Source organism: Amphiura filiformis, chromosome 1 (genome assembly GCF_039555335.1).
Source record: "Amphiura filiformis chromosome 1, Afil_fr2py, whole genome shotgun sequence".
Classification (NCBI taxonomy): Eukaryota; Metazoa; Echinodermata; class Ophiuroidea; order Amphilepidida; family Amphiuridae; genus Amphiura; species Amphiura filiformis.
In genome coordinates this window covers 80,894,962-80,916,195 of record NC_092628.1, presented here as the reverse complement: position 1 = coordinate 80,916,195, position 21,234 = coordinate 80,894,962, and the positions used below count along the sequence as shown (strand labels likewise).

The following is a 21,234-nucleotide window of genomic DNA, read 5'->3' as shown; positions in this document are numbered from 1 at the left end:
AAAAAAAATGGAACATAATACCCTTTAAGGTGGTACTACACCCCTTGATAAATTTGTGTCTATTTTTGCATTTTTCTCAAAAAATAACAACACACTGGTAACAAAAGTTATGTATATTATAGGGGCAAGGAATCCAGTTACTGCACTGGAATTTCAGTGACTCAATACAAGCAGTACGTTATTTATGATAAAAAAAGAGGTACCGGTAGAATGTACCTCATTTCTTAACATATTTAGATGAATCACTTGTCTTGAATCACTGAAATTTCAGTGAGGTAATTGGATTCCTGGCCCCTATAATATACATAACTTTTTTTTACCAGTTTATAGTTATTTTTTGAGAAAAATGCAAAATTAGTCTTAAACTATATCATGGGGTGTAGTGCCACCTTAAGTAGTCGGTAATTGTTTTAGTTGTATAAATTCAACATTCAAAGCTGTCAATACATCATTCCCTCACTAGAAAAAAAAAAAGTAACCAGTAGTTTTGACATGCTGACATGTGAATTTTCACATAGGCCCTATGCACACACTCCCGCATCCGCCTGCTCCACATCCGCCTGCTCCTCCACCCCTGGCATTTTTCATTTCAACTGATGTGATTTTTTTACTGAATGATGTATAATTATATGCTTCAGTAGACTGAAAGAGTATGAAATTAGGCTTAAAATGAGGTATCAACCACTGCTGTAGGATATGGGGTTATGACATGCGACCACATGTATATTACTGACATTTAGATACTAATGTTTTACAACTTTGTAATCTAGTGTTATGATACTTAATTTATAAATAGTTGTTAAAGAACGATGCATACAACAATGAGTTTGTGAAAGTCATTGACAATAATTGATTGAAATAATAGTAGAATGAAAATACTGTTAATTTTTGTAAATTCAAGTTCATGTATTTATATTCATATTAGAAAAACTGCCTGTAAATATGAGAATCGTGTTGAAAATGTAACATTGTAATGTACGTACGGAAGGTGAAAGGTAAAACCACTTAAATGTGACCATCACTGGAGTCAATATTGTACAAATGGTCTAATTGTCTAAATATACATTGCTTAAAAACAGTTGGAAGCACTGTTAAAGAACGATGTATGCACTATGATATTGTGATAATTAATAGTTGAAAATACTTAACTTTTCTAAATACGCTGTTTAAAAACAGCTGAAAGCACTGTTGAGGAACGATGCATACACTAAGATATTGTGATAGTCATTGATAATAGTTGATTCAAATAATAATAGTTGAAAATACTTACATTTTCTAAATTCATTGCTTAAAAACAGTTGAAAACACTGTTAAAGAACGACCCCGGAGAACGACGCATACACTCAGGGCCGTTCCGACCATTAGGCCAGGTAAGGCGGTCGTCTAGGGCGGCAAACGTATAGGGCACAAAAAAGGGAGCGCCAAATTGACCAATTCAATATCGATTCTGCGCCCCTCTAAGCGATAAAAGTCAAAATTTTCGCGAATTCCACAAATTCATTTGCAATATCAATTTAAGACCGATATTCAATATCATTATAACGAAAATTAATTAGCGGTAAGTCCTATTTTGTGCACATTTTTGCTCGCTCCGCGCGCAATTGTTTCAAGAATTAGGGGGGGAGGTCATTATGTATCCTTAGCCCAGGGCGCCACAAATCCTAGCTCCGCCACTGGAAAACAACTGATTAGTTTTAAAGGAGGTAACCCCCTTAACACTTTTTTGGTATGCTCTGGTGGGGCGGCAAGGAGAGGCTTTGCCTAGGGCGGCAAAATCCCTAGGAACGGCCCTGCATACACTAAAATATTGTGATAGTCATTGATAATAGTTGATTGAAATAATAGTTGAAAACACTTACATTTTCTAAATATTCATTGTTTAAAAACAGTTCAAGGCATTGTTAAAGAATGATGCATACACTATGATATTGTGATAGGCATTGATAATAGTTGATTGAAATAATAGTTGAAAATCCAGTCAGAAGCTATCTTCGATGGGTAAACACATTTTTCATCGCCAGATGACTGTGATTATTTACAAGGACTGCCCAGTGCGTAAATAACACTCACTGTTGACCGTCATGTTCATATAGTAGTGATGTTTCAACATCTGTTATAGAGTCTGGTCTTTATCTCATGCCTAGAAATCGTGATTCAGGTTAGCAATGATTTGTGGTGTGTGACAATGTGCTTAGACCATCACGTTGAAGCGAATAACAAGTCTCTACGCTCAATGCCAAAGCAGTAACTATCGATTACTGCGATTGGTTGATTTGTCATGAGTTAATGAAATTATTTCTTCTTTAAACATAAATTTTCCATTAAAAGTTATATAAGTTATTATGTATTTTGAATTACTATGCATAGTTCTCTGATCTCAGGACTGAACACACTCATACCAATGAGCCTCTCTACTAACAAGAATGGTTTCTTCAAGATGAATAATATATATCTAAATGTGTCGGCTTTCATCATTGCCTGAGTATTATATTATATGGACCCATGCACGTTGATAGGGAACCCCACCCTTCAACACTATTCAGTATTCAAGTTCATGTAGGCCCTATTTATATTCATATTAGAAAGAAATGCCCGTAAATATGAGAACGTGTTTAAAATGTGATAGTTCATTAAATAATACTCGAAAACACTAGTCCGACGAGTAGGACCTGTTTTTTTCTCTTAGTTACCAACTATACTCTGATCGCTCAAGAAAGATTAACCCATGGGATTAACCACAAAAATCCACTAATCGCCCCTCCCGAAAGGCGGCGCGGTCACTGGACTTTCGCGATTCGTCTTTCTTGCACCATGTGAGATAGTGATCATAGTGCGATGCACAGTGTCATCGCCCCGATATCTTCATGGCAGGTTGAATCCACCGCCACGCATAGCCATTTTATATCGACCTGTTTAATAGTTTTGTGTCGCATAAGAGCCGAAGGACATCTGACTAAGGCTACTGACAATAGCCCTGATTAGCCCGGTTACTGTCCTCGCTGTGTGTTAGTCAAGCATGGTACACCATAGGTCATATGGTTTTAGACTACCTTCACGATTGGCCTATAATACACTGCGCTATATAATTCGGCGCATATAAATCAAAATTATTGTAAGTTTTTGACTCAAGACGCAAGCTAGTATCTCAAAGCGCAAGCCAACGACTATCATATCTGTTAAAAATATATATTCAAGTGCAAGGAACCACATCTGGTTTCTTTATATTAAATCATTTACGGGAGATATTCATCATTTTCAAACCCGGTATCCAAATCGTCTGAATATCAATCGTGCATAGCACATCCACGTGTATCGATCCCGTGTATTCATTTCAGTGTCTTTTGCTGTATAGTGTAATTATTAACCGGACGATGTCGGTGTGTGATGTGTATAGTCGTTAGCTTGAGTATTGAGAAAGAAGCGTGCGTCTTGAGCTCAAAAACTGACCAAAATTCTGATTTTATATGTGCCGAACTATAGCGCAGTGCTGTACTCACTCATGGAGACAGTCTAAAAGCAGATGACCCCATGGCGTATACATGCTCACTCACACACAGAGAGGCCAATTACCAGGCTGTCAGTGGCCTTAAAGTAGTCGGATGTCCCTTGGCTCTTTTCAAAACTATTAAACAGGTCGGAACAAAATCCATGCGTGGCCGTGGATTCAACCTACAATGGCGATTTCTGCCATGAAGATATCGGGGCGATGACACTGTGTGGAGTTTAGCGGAGACACATGAAAGACAAATATCCCCGAGCAAGAGTCTCGGACATCTCGTACATCTCAAAATGAAACTCTATAGTCAGGACGACCTTTCCAATACATGTTGTTCTATACTTTTGAAGACTTCTCGTTAAATTGATCTTGACTCAACTTGAGAATTTGCTGTCAGAATCATACATGTACATCTGCGTTTGTTGACAATCTTGACAATTGACGCACGTCGATCACAGCAGGCGGATAACCAGTAGCATCGTTCCGTGTTGTTTCGATTAGTTTCAATGTTTTTTTCTTAGAAATCCCAAAGAGTTTCCGAGCATACATACGAAACTGTTCACTACGCAAGCTATACACAATTGGGTTGGCTGCACTATTTATAAAAGGAAAATATCTGACGATATTTCGTACATCTTGTCTTACTTCATGTGAAGGGTTGTAAATATCTGTAAGTATCACACTGCAAATGGGTACCCAACCAAAGATACACAGACCCAATAGAATGACCAGTGTTTTGATGGATCTACGTTCTCGCTTGAACCAGATATGTCGCAAATTACCAAGATTGTTGCGCCCCTCTCTGGGCTGCTGTTGAGGTACGATCCTTCTTTCCTTTCGTATCTTTTGAATCACCACGCGAAAGATTTGTCCATATATTATGCAGATTAAACACAGCGGAAACAAAATATTGCCAAAGATAAGAAATTGTAGGTAGACTGGATTGAAAACTGCAGCAAATCTTGGACAGATTAAATCTTCGTGAATTTGATTTGCAATACTAAGTGGCAATCCATATGTCGTTAGTGCTGCATATATGTATATAGACACCACGATCATCATTGCTACTCTTTTAGACATCAAGTCATGATAACGCAGTGGCATTACAATTTTTAGATAACGATCCAGGCTGACAGACAGTAAAGTCAAGCAACTTATGACAGAAGGAAATATAACAGTACACCGAAGCAAGAGACATCCAATTGCTGATATTGGCAACTGAGAATATAAATTGATAGTAATAATGTTTGATATGAGGGTGATCCCGATGGTGAAATCGGCACTTGCCATTCCTATGATAAAATAATTTGTAGCAGTTCTTAGGCGACGGAATTTGATAATAAGTACGAGTACCAGTCCGTTTCCTCCCAAGATAGTCATAATCAAAGCCAAACTAGCAATAAAGATGATGGTCGCTTTCGCATTAGGTTCGGTAACGTCATCTGGGCTGTCTCCAAACACAAGTGAGTCATTAGAATTGTTGTCATGAAGCGACGATGGTAATGCCATGGCGTTTTGATAGCTTTTGATGAAATACCATACCACAAATAGTGAAGTTTAGAGGAATTCAGAGGGAAGCGTGATGACTCTGTGTCCTTACAACTTCACAAAATGGACATTTTGGTGAACACATAAGCACCCAGCTGAGCAGTCCGGTCCAGCACAAACCACTACAAACAGTACAATGCATATCAAACTTATTCAGTACTTGACCATGTCTGACGTTAGTATACATTGTTCGCTATTATTATAAAAAGATGATCGATACACTTGACCAGTTACATAAACATGAGCAGAAATTATTGATAGGTTTAGACTACTTAGTATTAGGGACCGTATTACACCACATTTCGCCATAATTCATTCTAGAAACGCTTGCTGTTAGAATAAGAAAAATTTTAATGCTAAATTATTGCACATTCTAGGGAAGCGTGGTTACTGTTTTGAAATAACCGAGTGAGAGGGTTTTCAAGAAAATATTTTTCCTGTCAAAACTGAAGCATCCTCTGTATAAAAGAAAATATGAATATTAACTGCACATCATATATAACTATTCGTGATACCCAATTGTGGCATATTTGAGGTCGTTTATGAGGCAGAGAATTTTATTTCAATTTTATATACGCCAAAATATTTTTTAATTGAGCAAGAATAAGGATAGAAAAAACGTTAAAAATTCTATGTATAAATAACATTAGACCCGGCAAAAGATTACTGTTTCGTTTTCATGGTATTCTAATCTTTTATTTCCCGAAGAAACATTTGGGGTCTAAAATGGATTTTTTATGTAATTGATAAAAACATCGAACGTGTATACAAGAAAAATGGTAGGTTCCTCTATAGTAGTATTTTACTGACCATGATAATGTACTGACACCGTGCGAGCACATGTCAAAATCGATATAATGTATTGTCCATATAGACGCGCATTTATCATTTATTATTGTCGGATTAACAACAATTGAGCGCTATTAATACACATTAATGTTTTTAGGCAAATAAAATTCCAAAATATGGGACGTTTTCTGCTTTTGCTTGTCACGTGGTAGGCCTATATATATCTTCAAATAAGATTATATCTTCAAATAAGTTTCAAATGGATTCCATCAAGACAAGTGGCCGAGTGGTCTAAGGCGCTAGGCTCATAGAGCATATCCAAAGCGGCGTGGTCCGCCGTGAGTTCGAACCCCGCCTCTGCCAAACTTTAATAGAAGTAATATTAAAATTTAACTTTTTTTAAATTTCATATTGGGGAAATGTGACTGGGAGAATTTATGTATGGCGTGGAGTGGTGTGGGACCGTATATGGCTCAATAGACCTTAAGCTTTTGTATCAAGAACCGTTTAAGGTTAGCAACTATTTAAAACTGTTGCGATTTGATAGTTCGCAGTATTTTGAGAATGGTAGTGAGCTTTGGCAAAAATTACATTGATCATTTCTTAGCGATCGTGTCACAGAATTCAAATATCACAGATATACATTTGTAGGTCCTGTGGTTCTTGTAAAGAGGGTTGAAACAACAACACTTTTGTAAAACGTACATACCGGGTAACTCATTAACAACAATAAATCAAGCAAATTTTCAAAGTATATGATTTGAAGAATGAACTTTTGCAAAACATTCAAGTGCTATTTTCAATAATATATTAATTTAGATAATCCAAAAAGATTTGTTTGGCTGCTTCGACCAACATTAGATCGTGTAGCCTGAAAGTATATTTTGATGTTTCATGTTTGTGTTATGACGAGCATTAATGAGCAAGACTATAATTAGCCTAAAGCGTGTTTATAAAGTATTTTGCTATTTTTATTTCTCGCTATCTACTGAAGATATAAAAAATTCTTATAGCGTTATTTCAATCTCAGGCTTCATCTCTTTCTAACACGTAAGTCACCTTTTACATTTTATTCAACGGTTTAGAAATAATGGCCATTATTTTAAGGGGCAATTACTTTTTGGTAGATGTTTATATAACATTATATTGAAACTATGATTCGGTACAAAAAATGTTTGGTTTCTAATGGTGGGCTAGATTATATAAATTTCCCAAAAGTATCATTTTTTTTCGTCCTCCTCATATGTGAGGAACTTGAATGGGTCTATAACTTTCGAAATAAGATGCTTTCTCACACGTACATTTGTCAGCTTTAACTGTCAACTTTCAGACTTCAACTGCATATAACAAATATTTTAAAATTGCATATTTAAGCTAAAATCAATTCGTAACTCTAATTTTACACGATTTATGATTGCCATTGGCCAACTCCTTACACGTCCGGTACAGAATGCCTACACGGTTAACCGCTTCTGCAAGAACAAATGTTTAGGGCCTATCGATCCCTATAGGCTATAGTGTACGTCGTACGGTACCTATTAGGCTATAAATAATACATGCCCATCTTTTCTGATGACAGGCCTAATCAATACTTGCTATTCGTGTTTATGTAACTTTGTAACCGGTCTTTGTATAAAGGATAGGGTCAAGTGAATTGATCATTCTTGTGTAAATAGTGTAAACTGCATTGGAGTCATGACTTATGAACTAGTACTACTACTAGTACTATCACTGAGTATTGATGCAACTTTGTAATGGTTTGCGCTGGGTCTGGGTCAGGGGCTATTTTAACGTGCCTCCTGGCACGTTCGTGCAGTGAGATTAAAAATCCGGGCAGTGAGAATTCAAAATCCGTGCTTAAAATATATATGCGCCATTAAGATTCAAAACTGCGTTTTTGGCCAAAATAAAGTAAACTTGCTAAATTTTACACGCTTGGCGCACACTGCTGGTCCATCAAATACCAGTCGTCACCTTCATTTTGAGCTAAAATAGTCTGAAATTGAACATTTTTCGCGCGCTTCGCCCAAAAATGTCCCAGTAGAATCGGCATGAATTAAATTATGCTCGTCCTTCCCTCTCCATGTTAATGCTTCAGCATCTTATTATGTTCCGGTTTGAGGCCAGAATCATGACAATTGTCCAAATTTTTAAACCCATTTTAAAGAGCACACCTCTAACTCAACGCGCCATTCGTATAACCCTTGTAAAAATACAAAAACTGTTTTGAGGTATTTTGGGCTGCTCTTTGGACTAATTAACCAGTGAGAGTGGCGTGTTATTGCTTAAATAAAAGTGTAAAGCCCGTGCATGAATTTGAATCGCCATTGCCAAAGTCGCATTTGTACAATTATCGAGAAAATCGGTCCGCGAATTAAAAAGTGGGCACAAACAGGTTTCCAGCCTTGAGTTCAAGCCAAAAACAGTGAGGGTTTTGTTTACGGACTCGTACCGGGAAAACGAGATGAAAGACTACCCATGCACTTTGCAACATAATGTTAAACTTTCATCGATTTGTAATCGACTGGTCATTATCAAATATTGGAGATATTGCCCAAAAGGCTTCAAAACGAGCAAAAATTGGCCTTTTTACGTGTATTTCAATGGGGGCGATTATTTAGTATAGTGCTCCCTTTAGTGTCAAAATTTACCATTTGCGCGTGGTTTGTGGGCATTTGTCCCGGTAAAGTACAGACTTGACATTTAATATGGAATACCTTTTCGCAAAATTCCAAGACTGGTCCGGTAGAGGTCTGCATGAACGGCACGGGCTAAATATTAATTGGGGTGTGTCGGGAGATGTTGTAAACTAATTGTTTGACAGGAATGTGCTTTCCATTATTTTATATTATGGTGCTCATAATGTAGTAAATTAGCCTAAAATGGCGGATTTAAGGAGACTGAATTTGAATTTTGTGGGGGTAAATTTTCTGAATTTGAGTAACATTATTTTGATATTATCAAATTTATTGAGGTTTGAGGCAATTTTATTGAACCTAAATACCAATTAGTGTTCGTCTGAACTGAAATGTACCGGTGACCTACGAGTTTTGAAAGTGGGAGGAGCTTTGAAAAATATGGCTCTATAAATTGGTATGCACTCAGATAATTTGAATGGTCCCCTGAGGTCAAATGTTATAAACTTACTGTACACAAAGAAACAGTGTGAGTTCATTGGACAACCAGGAATCCGCACAGTTGTTTTTGTACCGTAAGTTTATAACATTTGACCTCAGGGGGCCATTCAAACTTTCTGAGTACGTACAGCTTTTAAGATCCCTATTTTAAGCCCCTCCCTGCTCAAAAACTTGGTACATTGTAAGTGTATTTTAGCTGTGATGAATGCCAGTCGCTGACGAACACTAAGAAATATCACTTCAAACCGCTATAAATTTGATAATAACAGAACCATATTGCATAAAGTTCGAAATTGTGTCCCCCACAAAGCTCAAATTCAGCCTCCCTAAATCCGCCATTTTAGGTAAATTCGTTACATTATGAGCACCACAATGTAAACATGTTGAAAGCACATTTTCTATCAAACAATTATTTCACACCATCTCCCGACACACCCCAATTAATATTTAGTCCGTGCGGTCTATGCAGACTCCGTCCAGACCAGTCTTGGAACTTTGCGAAAAATATTCCATATTAAATGTCAAGTCTTTAATTTTAGTCCATGAAGCAGGTCATTGGGTCGACTTGGAAATATTATTGTGCTCCCCTTGGCTCGATGGCCCGACGAAAGTCAAAAAGTGAAGACGCAGCCTGGAATGAGGCAAATTGATAACACCTCCGGCTCAATATCGGGACAAAATCGATAAAACATACAGTACAGTGGATCTGGACCTCTTCTTTTGGGCCCATTTATGACAAACATTCACCATAATTATGGAAAACTTAGTGTGAAAATTTGCCCTCATTATTGCCATATTAAAATTTAATATTATAATGTGGGGACTTTCGAGCGCTAATCGCGTCATGAATTGTAGGGTATGAGTCTTCACCACATTGTAAATGGATTGTAGACATCCCCTGGGCTCCAAATACCAGGACAAAATTAACCAAACCTGTAATGTGCATCTTTCTTTGGTCAGGTTTTAGGCCACAATAATTATCCACATTTGGCTCATTTTAACATTAAAATTGCAAATTTTCTCGCGCTTCGCGCGTATTTGTCTCGATAAACTAATGTTAGTGACGGGTCAATTAGCGGGTCAATTTGAAAACTTGCCGCCTCAACCTGACTGGTCCGACTAAAACTAGAAGTCTACGCGAGATCACATAGGTATGTGGCTGGACTGCCTAAAAGAAGTACGTGATGTTACAAATACACAGTCATCAAAATGATGCGCGTATTTGTCTCGATAAACTAATGATAAACTAATGTTAGTGACGGGTCAATTTGAAAACTTGCCGCCCCAACCTGACTGGTCCGACTAAAACTAGAAGTCTACGCGAGATCACATAGGTATGTGGCTGGACTGCCTAAAAGAAGTACGCGATGTTACAAATACACAGTCATCAAAATGAGAGACTTTATAACGCGTGATTTTTAAAAATCTCGAGCATAGGCAGCGGAAGCGGGGGGAGGGGGACTTCCCCCTAAACATCCTAATAAAAGAAAAATTAAAGCAATATTTGCCCTGTGAATCTTCCCTTTTAGTCCAAAAAATACTGTGTTTTGGTCCAAAATAGGGTAAAATTGTACAATGTTGCGCGTTTCGCACCCATTGGCCCAAAATACCGAATTTCACACCTTCAATGGGGGTTAAAATCAAACCGGCACAAAACATGTTTGCACCTCTAAATTTTAATGCTTCCGCAACCAATGCTTGCCAACGTGCAGTGACTTTTTTCGCCTAAAATAGCCCCTGGTCTGGGTGTACGACAAAATTTTCATCTTTTGTGAATTGTGATCAGCATGACAACAAGATATCATTTTTGCATTCCTCCAAACTTCACTATTTGTGGTATTTCAGCAGAACACCATGCCATTACAATTTCCGTCGCTTCTTGGCAATACAACCAACTTGGTTACATTAGGTAGATAGCAGAATTCAGACAGAGTAGTTCTGTGTATTAGTTACAGTGGCGTAACTACCGAGGGGCAGAGGGGGCAACATGCCCCGGGCGCTACCCTTGGGGGGCACCAAATTGACTAATTCAGCATCGATTCCGCGCAGGCTCCAAGCGATGAAAGTCAAAATTTTCACGCGCTTTGCGCGCATTTCAGCACAAACTCAACTGAGAGAACATTTTAAGACCAATATTCAACATCCAGTAACCAAAATTAATTAGAGGTACGCCTTATTTGTCCAAAATTTCTCGCGCTCCGCGGGCAATTGTTTCAACAAAGGGGGGGGGCATATCCTTAGCCCTGGGCGCCACAACCCCTAGCTACGCCACTGTCCGGGTCTAAGATATTCTCGGGTGGGGGAGGGATCAATTTTGTTTCTTGCCCCGGGCGCTACCAACCCTAGTTACGCCACTGATTAGTTATGAGATTGCAGAATCCAGTCAGTGTTGATTCTGTGTGTTATCTTAGGTAGATAGCAGAATCCAGTCAGTGTTGATTCTGTGTGTTATCTTAGGTAGATAGCAGAATTCAGTCAGTGTTGATTCTGTGTGTTATCTTAGGTAGATAGCAGAATCCAGTCAGTGTTGATTCTGTGTGTTATCTTAGGTAGATAGCAGAATCCAGTCAGTGTTGATTCTGTGTGTTATCTTAGGTAGATAGCAGAATTCAGTCAGTGTTGATTCTGTGTGTTATCTTAGGTAGATAGCATAATTCAGTCAGTGTTGATTCGTGTGTTATCTTAGGTAGATAGCAGAATCAAGTCAGTGTTGATTCTGTGTGTTATCTTAGGTAGATAGCAGAATCCAGTCAGTGTTGATTCTGTGTGTTATCTTAGGTAGATTGCAGAATCCAGTCAGTGTTGATTCTGTGTGTTATCTTAGGTAGATAGCAGAATCCAGTCAGTGTTGATTCTGTGTGTTATCTTAGGTAGATAGCAGAATTCAGTCAGTGTTGATTCTGTGTGTTATCTTAGGTAGATAGCAGAATCCAGTCAGTGTTGATTCTGTGTGTTATCTTAGGTAGATAGCAGAATCCAGTCAGTGTTGATTCTGTGTGTTATCTTAGGTAGATAGCAGAATTCAGTCAGTGTTGATTCTGTGTGTTATCTTTAGGTAGATAGCATAATTCAGTCAGTGTTGATTCGTGTGTTATCTTAGGTAGATAGCAGAATCAAGTCAGTGTTGATTCTGTGTGTTATCTTAGGTAGATAGCAGAATCCAGTCAGTGTTGATTCTGTGTGTTATCTTAGGTAGATAGCAGAATTCAGTCAGTGTTGATTCTGTGTGTTATCTTAGGTAGATAGCAGAATCCAGTCAGTGTTGATTCTGTGTGTTATCTTAGGTAGATAGCATAATTCAGTCAGTGTTGATTCTGTGTGTTATCTTAGGTAGATAGCAGATTCAGTCAGTGTTGATTCTGTGTGTTATCTTAGGTAGATAGCGGAATTCAGTCAGTGTTGATTCTGTGTGTTATCTTAGGTAGATAGCAGAATCCAGTCAGTGTTGATTCTGTGTGTTATCTTAGGTAGATAGCAGAATTCAGTCAGTGTTGATTCTGTGTGTTATCTTAGATAGATAGCAGAATTCAGTCAGTGTTGATTCTGTGTGTTATCTTAGGTAGATAGCAGATTCAGTCAGTGTTGATTCTGTGTGTTATCTTAGGTAGATAGCGGAATTCAGTCAGTGTTGATTCTGTGTGTTATCTTAGGTAGATAGCAGAATCCAGTCAGTGTTGATTCTGTGTGTTATCTTAGGTAGATAGCAGAATTCAGTCAGTGTTGATTCTGTGTGTTATCTTAGGTAGATAGCAGAATTCAGTCAGTGTTGATTCTGTGTGTTATCTTAGGTAGATAGCGGAATTCAGTCAGTGTTGATTCTGTGTGTTATCTTAGGTAGATAGCAGAATTCAGTAAGTGTTGATACTGTGTGTTATCTTAGGTAGAAAGCAGATTCAGTCAGTGTTGATTCTGTGTGTTATCTTAGGTAGATAGCGGAATTCAGTCAGTGTTGATTCTGTGTGTTATCTTAGGTAGATAGCAGAATTCAGTCAGTGTTGATTCTGTGTGTTATCTCAGGTAGATAGCAGAATTCAGTAAGTGTTGATTCTGTGTGTTATCTTAGGTAGATAGCAGAATCCAGTCAGTGTTGATTCTGTGTGTTATCTTAGATAGATAGCTGAATCCAGTCAGTGTTGATTCTGTGTGTTATCTTAGGTAGATAGCGGAATTCAGTCAGTGTTGATTCTGTGTGTTATCTTAGGTAGAAAGCAGATTCAGTAAGTGTTGATACTGTGTGTTATCTTAGGTAGATAGCAGAATTCAGTCAGTGTTGATTCTGTGTGTTATCTTAGGTAGATAGCGGAATTCAGTCAGTGTTGATTCTGTGTGTTATCTTAGGTAGAAAGCAGATTCAGTCAGTGTTGATTCTGTGTGTTATCTTAGGTAGATAGCAGAATTCAGTCAGTGTTGATTCTGTGTGTTATCTTAGGTAGATAGCAGAATCCAGTCAGTGTTGATTCTGTGTGTTATCTTAGGTAGATGGCAGAATTCAGTCAGTGTTGATTCTGTGTGTTATCTTAGGTAGATAGCAGAATTCAGTCAGTGTTGATTCTGTGTGTTATCTTAGGTAGATAGCAGATTCAGTCAGTGTTGATTCTGTGTGTTATCTTAGGTAGATAGCAGAATCCAGTCAGTGTTGATTCTGTGTGTTATCTTAGGTAGATAGCAGATTCAGTCAGTGTTGATTCTGTGTGTTATCTTAGGTAGATAGCAGAATTCAGTCAGTGTTGATTTTGTGTGTTATCTTAGGTAGATAGCAGATTCAGTCAGTGTTGATTCTGTGTGTTATCTTAGGTAGATAGCAGAATTCAGTCAGTGTTGATTCTGTGTGTTATCTTAGGTAGATAGCAGAATCCAGTCAGTGTTGATTCTGTGTGTTATCTTAGGTAGATAGCAGAATCCAGTCAGTGTTGATTCTGTGTGTTATCTTAGGTAGATAGCAGAATCCAGTCAGTGTTGATTCTGTGTGTTATCTTAGGTAGATAGCAGATTCAGTCAGTGTTGATTCTGTGTGTTATCTTAGGTAGATAGCAGAATCCAGTCAGTGTTGATTCTGTGTGTTATCTTAGGTAGATAGCAGAACCCAGTCAGTGTTGATTCTGTGTGTTATCTTAGGTAGATAGCAGAATTCAGTCAGTGTTGATTCTGTGTGTTATCTTAGGTAGATAGCAGAATTCAGTCAGTGTTGATTCTGTGTGTTATCTTAGGTAGATAGCAGAATCCAGTCAGTGTTGATTCTGTGTGTTATCTTAGGTAGATAGCAGAATCCAGTCAGTGTTGATTCTGTGTGTTATCTTAGGTAGATAGCAGAATTCAGTCAGTGTTGATTCTGTGTGTTATCTTAGGTAGATAGCAGAATCCAGTCAGTGTTGATTCTGTGTGTTATCTTAGGTAGATAGCAGAATCCAGTCAGTGTTGATTCTGTGTGTTATCTTAGGTAGATAGCAGAATTCAGTCAGTGTTGATTCTGTGTGTTATCTTAGGTAGATAGCATAATTCAGTCAGTGTTGATTCTGTGTGTTATCTTAGGTAGATAGCAGAATCAAGTCAGTGTTGATTCTGTGTGTTATCTTAGGTAGATAGCAGAATCCAGTCAGTGTTGATTCTGTGTGTTATCTTAGGTAGATAGCAGAATTCAGTCAGTGTTGATTCTGTGTGTTATCTTAGGTAGATAGCAGAATCCAGTCAGTGTTGATTCTGTGTGTTATCTTAGGTAGATAGCATAATTCAGTCAGTGTTGATTCTGTGTGTTATCTTGGGTAGATAGCAGAATTCAGTCAGTGTTGATTCTGTGTGTTATCTTAGGTAGATAGCAGAATTCAGTCAGTGTTGATTCTGTGTGTTATCTTAGGTAGATTGTAGAATTCAGTCAGTGTTGGTTCTGTGTGTTATCTCAGGTAGATTGTAGAATTCAGTCAGTGTTGATTCTGTGTGTTATCTTAGGTAGATAGCAGAATTCAGTCAGTGTTGATTTTGTGTGTTATCTTAGGTAGATAGCAGATTCAGTCAGTGTTGATTCTGTGTGTTATCTTAGGTAGATAGCAGAATTCAGTCAGTGTTGATTCTGTGTGTTATCTTAGGTAGATAGCAGAATCCAGTCAGTGTTGATTCTGTGTGTTATCTTAGGTAGATAGCAGAATTCAGTCAGTGTTGATTCTGTGTGTTATCTTAGGTAGATAGCAGATTCAGTCAGTGTTGATTCTGTGTGTTATATTAGGTAGATAGCAGAATTCAGTCAGTGTTGATTCTGTGTGTTATCTTAGGTAGATAGCAGAATTCAGTCAGTGTTGATTCTGTGTGTTATCTTAGGTAGATAGCAGAATCCAGTCAGTGTTGATTCTGTGTGTTATCTTAGGTAGATAGCATAATTCAGTCAGTGTTGATGCTGTGTGTTATCTTAGGTAGATAGCAGAATTCAGTCAGTGTTGATTCTGTGTGTTATCTTAGGTAGATAGCATAATTAAGTCAGTGTTGATTCTGTGTGTTATCTTAGGTAGATAGCAGAATTCAGTCAGTGTTGATTCTGTGTGTTATCTTAGGTAGATAGCGGAATTCAGTCAGTGTTGATTCTGTGTGTTATCTTAGGTAGATAGCGGAATCCAGTCAGTGTTGATTCTGTGTGTTATCTTAGGTAGATAGCAGAATCCAGTCAGTGTTGATTCTGTGTGTTATCTTAGGTAGATAGCAGAATTCAGTCAGTGTTGATTCTGTGTGTTATCTTAGGTAGATAGCGGAATTCAGTCAGTGTTGATTCTGTGTGTTATCTTAGGTAGATAGCGGAATCCAGTCAGTGTTGATTCTGTGTGTTATCTTAGGTAGATAGCAGAATCCAGTCAGTGTTGATTCTGTGTGTTATCTTAGGTAGATAGCAGAATCCAGTCAGTGTTGATTCTGTGTGTTATCTTAGGTAGATAGCAGAATTCAGTCAGTGTTGATTCTGTGTGTTATCTTAGGTAGATAGCATAATTCAGTCAGTGTTGATTCTGTGTGTTATCTTAGGTAGATAGCAGAATCAAGTCAGTGTTGATTCTGTGTGTCATCTTAGGTAGATAGCAGAATCCAGTCAGTGTTGATTCTGTGTGTTATCTTAGGTAGATAGCAGAATTCAGTCAGTGTTGATTCTGTGTGTTATCTTAGGTAGATAGCAGAATCCAGTCAGTGTTGATTCTGTGTGTTATCTTAGGTAGATAGCATAATTCAGTCAGTGTTGATTCTGTGTGTTATCTTAGGTAGATAGCAGAATCCAGTCAGTGTTGATTCTGTGTGTTATCTTAGGTAGATAGCAGAATTCAGTCAGTGTTGATTCTGTGTGTTATCTTAGATAGATAGCAGAATTCAGTCAGTGTTGATTCTGTGTGTTATCTTAGGTAGATAGCAGAATCCAGTCAGTGTTGATTCTGTGTGTTATCTTAGGTAGATAGCAGAATTCAGTCAGTGTTGATTCTGTGTGTTATCTTAGATAGATAGCAGAATTCAGTCAGTGTTGATTCTGTGTGTTATCTTAGGTAGATAGCAGATTCAGTCAGTGTTGATTCTGTGTGTTATCTTACGAAGATAGCGGAATTCAGTCAGTGTTGATTCTGTGTGTTATCTTAGGTAGATAGCAGAATCCAGTCAGTGTTGATTCTGTGTGTTATCTTAGGTAGATAGCAGAATTCAGTCAGTGTTGATTCTGTGTGTTATCTTAGGTAGATAGCAGAATTCAGTCAGTGTTGATTCTGTGTGTTATCTTAGGTAGATAGCGGAATTCAGTCAGTGTTGATTCTGTGTGTTATCTTAGGTAGATAGCAGAATTCAGTAAGTGTTGATACTGTGTGTTATCTTAGGTAGAAAGCAGATTCAGTCAGTGTTGATTCTGTGTGTTATCTTAGGTAGATAGCATAATTCAGTCAGTGTTGATTCTGTGTGTTATCTTAGGTAGATAGCAGAATTCAGTCAGTGTTGATTCTGTGTGTTATCTTAGGTAGATAGCAGAATCCAGTCAGTGTTGATTCTGTGTGTTATCTTAGGTAGATGGCAGAATTCAGTCAGTGTTGATTCTGTGTGTTATCTTAGGTAGATAGCAGAATTCAGTCAGTGTTGATTCTGTGTGTTATCTTAGGTAGATAGCAGATTCAGTCAGTGTTGATTCTGTGTGTTATCTTAGGTAGATAGCAGAATCCAGTCAGTGTTGATTCTGTGTGTTATCTTAGGTAGATAGCAGATTCAGTCAGTGTTGATTCTGTGTGTTATCTTAGGTAGATAGCAGAATTCAGTCAGTGTTGATTTTGTGTGTTATCTTAGGTAGATAGCAGATTCAGTCAGTGTTGATTCTGTGTGTTATCTTAGGTAGATAGCAGAATTCAGTCAGTGTTGATTCTGTGTGTTATCTTAGGTAGATAGCAGAATCCAGTCAGTGTTGATTCTGTGTGTTATCTTAGGTAGATAGCAGAATCCAGTCAGTGTTGATTCTGTGTGTTATCTTAGGTAGATAGCAGAATCCAGTCAGTGTTGATTCTGTGTGTTATCTTAGGTAGATAGCAGATTCAGTCAGTGTTGATTCTGTGTGTTATCTTAGGTAGATAGCAGAATCCAGTCAGTGTTGATTCTGTGTGTTATCTTAGGTAGATAGCAGAACCCAGTCAGTGTTGATTCTGTGTGTTATCTTAGGTAGATAGCAGAATTCAGTCAGTGTTGATTCTGTGTGTTATCTTAGGTAGATAGCAGATTCAGTCAGTGTTGATTCTGTGTGTTATCTTAGGTAGATAGCAGAATCCAGTCAGTGTTGATTCTGTGTGTTATCTTAGGTAGATAGCGGAATTCAGTCAGTGTTGATTCTGTGTGTTATCTTAGGTAGATAGCGGAATCCAGTCAGTGTTGATTCTGTGTGTTATCTTAGGTAGATAGCAGAATCCAGTCAGTGTTGATTCTGTGTGTTATCTTAGGTAGATAGCAGAATCCAGTCAGTGTTGATTCTGTGTGTTATCTTAGGTAGATAGCAGAATTCAGTCAGTGTTGATTCTGTGTGTTATCTTAGGTAGATAGCATAATTCAGTCAGTGTTGATTCTGTGTGTTATCTTAGGTAGATAGCAGAATCCAGTCAGTGTTGATTCTGTGTGTTATCTTAGGTAGATAGCAGAATCCAGTCAGTGTTGATTCTGTGTGTTATCTTAGGTAGATAGCAGAATTCAGTCAGTGTTGATTCTGTGTGTTATCTTAGGTAGATAGCATAATTCAGTCAGTGTTGATTCTGTGTGTTATCTTAGGTAGATAGCAGAATCAAGTCAGTGTTGATTCTGTGTGTCATCTTGGGTAGATAGCAGAATCCAGTCAGTGTTGATTCTGTGTGTTATCTTAGGTAGATAGCAGAATTCAGTCAGTGTTGATTCTGTGTGTTATCTTAGGTAGATAGCAGAATCCAGTCAGTGTTGATTCTGTGTGTTATCTTAGGTAGATAGCATAATTCAGTCAGTGTTGATTCTGTGTGTTATCTTAGGTAGATAGCAGAATCCAGTCAGTGTTGATTCTGTGTGTTATCTTAGGTAGATAGCAGAATTCAGTCAGTGTTGATTCTGTGTGTTATCTTAGATAGATAGCAGAATTCAGTCAGTGTTGATTCTGTGTGTTATCTTAGGTAGATAGCAGAATCCAGTCAGTGTTGATTCTGTGTGTTATCTTAGGTAGATAGCAGAATTCAGTCAGTGTTGATTCTGTGTGTTATCTTAGATAGATAGCAGAATTCAGTCAGTGTTGATTCTGTGTGTTATCTTAGGTAGATAGCAGATTCAGTCAGTGTTGATTCTGTGTGTTATCTTAGGTAGATAGCGGAATTCAGTCAGTGTTGATTCTGTGTGTTATCTTAGGTAGATAGCAGAATCCAGTCAGTGTTGATTCTGTGTGTTATCTTAGGTAGATAGCAGAATTCAGTCAGTGTTGATTCTGTGTGTTATCTTAGGTAGATAGCAGAATTCAGTCAGTGTTGATTCTGTGTGTTATCTTAGGTAGATAGCGGAATTCAGTCAGTGTTGATTCTGTGTGTTATCTTAGGTAGATAGCAGAATTCAGTAAGTGTTGATACTGTGTGTTATCTTAGGTAGAAAGCAGATTCAGTCAGTGTTGATTCTGTGTGTTATCTTAGGTAGATAGCATAATTCAGTCAGTGTTGATTCTGTGTGTTATCTTAGGTAGATAGCAGAATTCAGTCAGTGTTGATTATGTGTGTTATCTTAGGTAGATAGCAGAATCCAGTCAGTGTTGATTCTGTGTGTTATCTTAGGTAGATGGCAGAATTCAGTCAGTGTTGATTCTGTGTGTTATCTTAGGTAGATAGCAGAATTCAGTCAGTGTTGATTCTGTGTGTTATCTTAGGTAGATAGCAGATTCAGTCAGTGTTGATTCTGTGTGTTATCTTAGGTAGATAGCAGAATCCAGTCAGTGTTGATTCTGTGTGTTATCTTAGGTAGATAGCAGATTCAGTCAGTGTTGATTCTGTGTGTTATCTTAGGTAGATAGCAGAATTCAGTCAGTGTTGATTTTGTGTGTTATCTTAGGTAGATAGCAGATTCAGTCAGTGTTGATTCTGTGTGTTATCTTAGGTAGATAGCAGAATTCAGTCAGTGTTGATTCTGTGTGTTATCTTAGGTAGATAGCAGAATCCAGTCAGTGTTGATTCTGTGTGTTATCTTAGGTAGATAGCAGAATCCAGTCAGTGTTGATTCTGTGTGTTATCTTAGGTAGATAGCAGAATCCAGTCAGTGTTGATTCTGTGTGTTATCTTAGGTAGATAGCAGATTCAGTCAGTGTTGATTCTGTGTGTTATCTTAGGTAGATAGCAGAATCCAGTCAGTGTTGATTCTGTGTGTTATCTTAGGTAGATAGCAGAACCCAGTCAGTGTTGATTCTGTGTGTTATCTTAGGTAGATAGCAGAATTCAGTCAGTGTTGATTCTGTGTGTTATCTTAGGTAGATAGCAGATTCAGTCAGTGTTGATTCTGTGTGTTATCTTAGGTAGATAGCAGAATCCAGTCAGTGTTGATTCTGTGTGTTATCTTAGGTAGATAGCAGATTCAGTCAGTGTTGATTCTGTGTGTTATCTTAGGTAGATAGCAGATTCAGTCAGTGTTGATTCTGTGTGTTATCTTAGGTAGATAGCAGAATTCAGTCAGTGTTGATTCTGTGTGTTATCTTAGGTAGATAGCAGAATCCAGTCAGTGTTGATTCTGTGTGTTATCTTAGGTAGATAGCAGAATCCAGTCAGTGTTGATTCTGTGTGTTATCTTAGGTAGATAGCAGAATCCAGTCAGTGTTGATTCTGTGTGTTATCTTAGGTAGATAGCAGATTCAGTCAGTGTTGATTCTGTGTGTTATCTTAGGTAGATAGCAGAATCCAGTCAGTGTTGATTCTGTGTGTTATCTTAGGTAGATAGCAGAACCCAGTCAGTGTTGATTCTGTGTGTTATCTTAGGTAGATAGCAGAATTCAGTCAGTGTTGATTCTGTGTGTTATCTTAGGTAGATAGCAGATTCAGTCAGTGTTGATTCTGTGTGTTATCTTAGGTAGATAGCAGAATCCAGTCAGTGTTGATTCTGTGTGTTATCTTAGGTAGATAGCAGATTCAGTCAGTGTTGATTCTGTGTGTTATCTTAGGTAGATAGCAGAATTCAGTCAGTGTTGATTCTGTGTGTTATCTTAGGTAGATAGCAGAATTCAGTCAGTGTTGATTCTGTGTGTTATCTTAGGTAGATAGCAGAATCCAGTCAGTGTTGATTCTGTGTGTTATCTTAGGTAGATAGCAGAATTCAGTCAGTGTTGATTCTGTGTGTTATCTTAGGTAGATTGTAGAATTCAGTCAGTGTTGGTTCTGTGTGTTATCTCAGGTAGATTGTAGAATTCAGTCAGTGTTGATTCTGTGTGTTATCTTAGGTAGATAGCAGAATTCAGTCAGTGTTGATTCTGTGTGTTATCTTAGGTAGATAGCAGAATTCAGTCAGTGTTGATTCTGTGTGTTATCTTAGGTAGATAGCAGATTTAGTCAGTGTTGATTCTGTGTGTTATCTTAGGTAGATAGCAGAATCCAGTCAGTGTTGATTCTGTGTGTTATCTTAGGTAGATAGCAGAATTCAGTCAGTGTTGATTCTGTGTGTTATCTTAGGTAGATAGCAGATTCAGTCAGTGTTGATTCTGTGTGTTATCTTAGGTAGATAGCATAATTCAGTCAGTGTTGATTCTGTGTGTTATCTTAGGTAGATAGCAGAATCAAGTCAGTGTTGATTCTGTGTGTTATC

General features: G+C 37.9%; 1 protein-coding gene across 1 annotated transcript; it reads right to left on the bottom strand.

Annotated features, from left to right (window-relative positions):
- Positions 1–1,990: 1,990 nt before the first annotated feature.
- On the bottom strand, positions 1,991–5,285 carry LOC140154420 (beta-2 adrenergic receptor-like). Its single transcript, XM_072176989.1, has one exon. It carries the CDS (start codon positions 5,003–5,005, stop codon positions 3,896–3,898), a length of 1,110 nt encoding a protein of 369 aa, XP_072033090.1. The 5' UTR covers positions 5,006–5,285; the 3' UTR covers positions 1,991–3,895.
- Positions 5,286–21,234: the final 15,949 nt, after the last annotated feature.

Bases quoted from the DNA above. Each gene is read 5' to 3' on its own strand.
- LOC140154420 (XM_072176989.1), bottom strand. From the start codon at position 5,005: ATGGCATTACCATCGTCGCTTCATGACAACAATTCTAATGACTCACTT.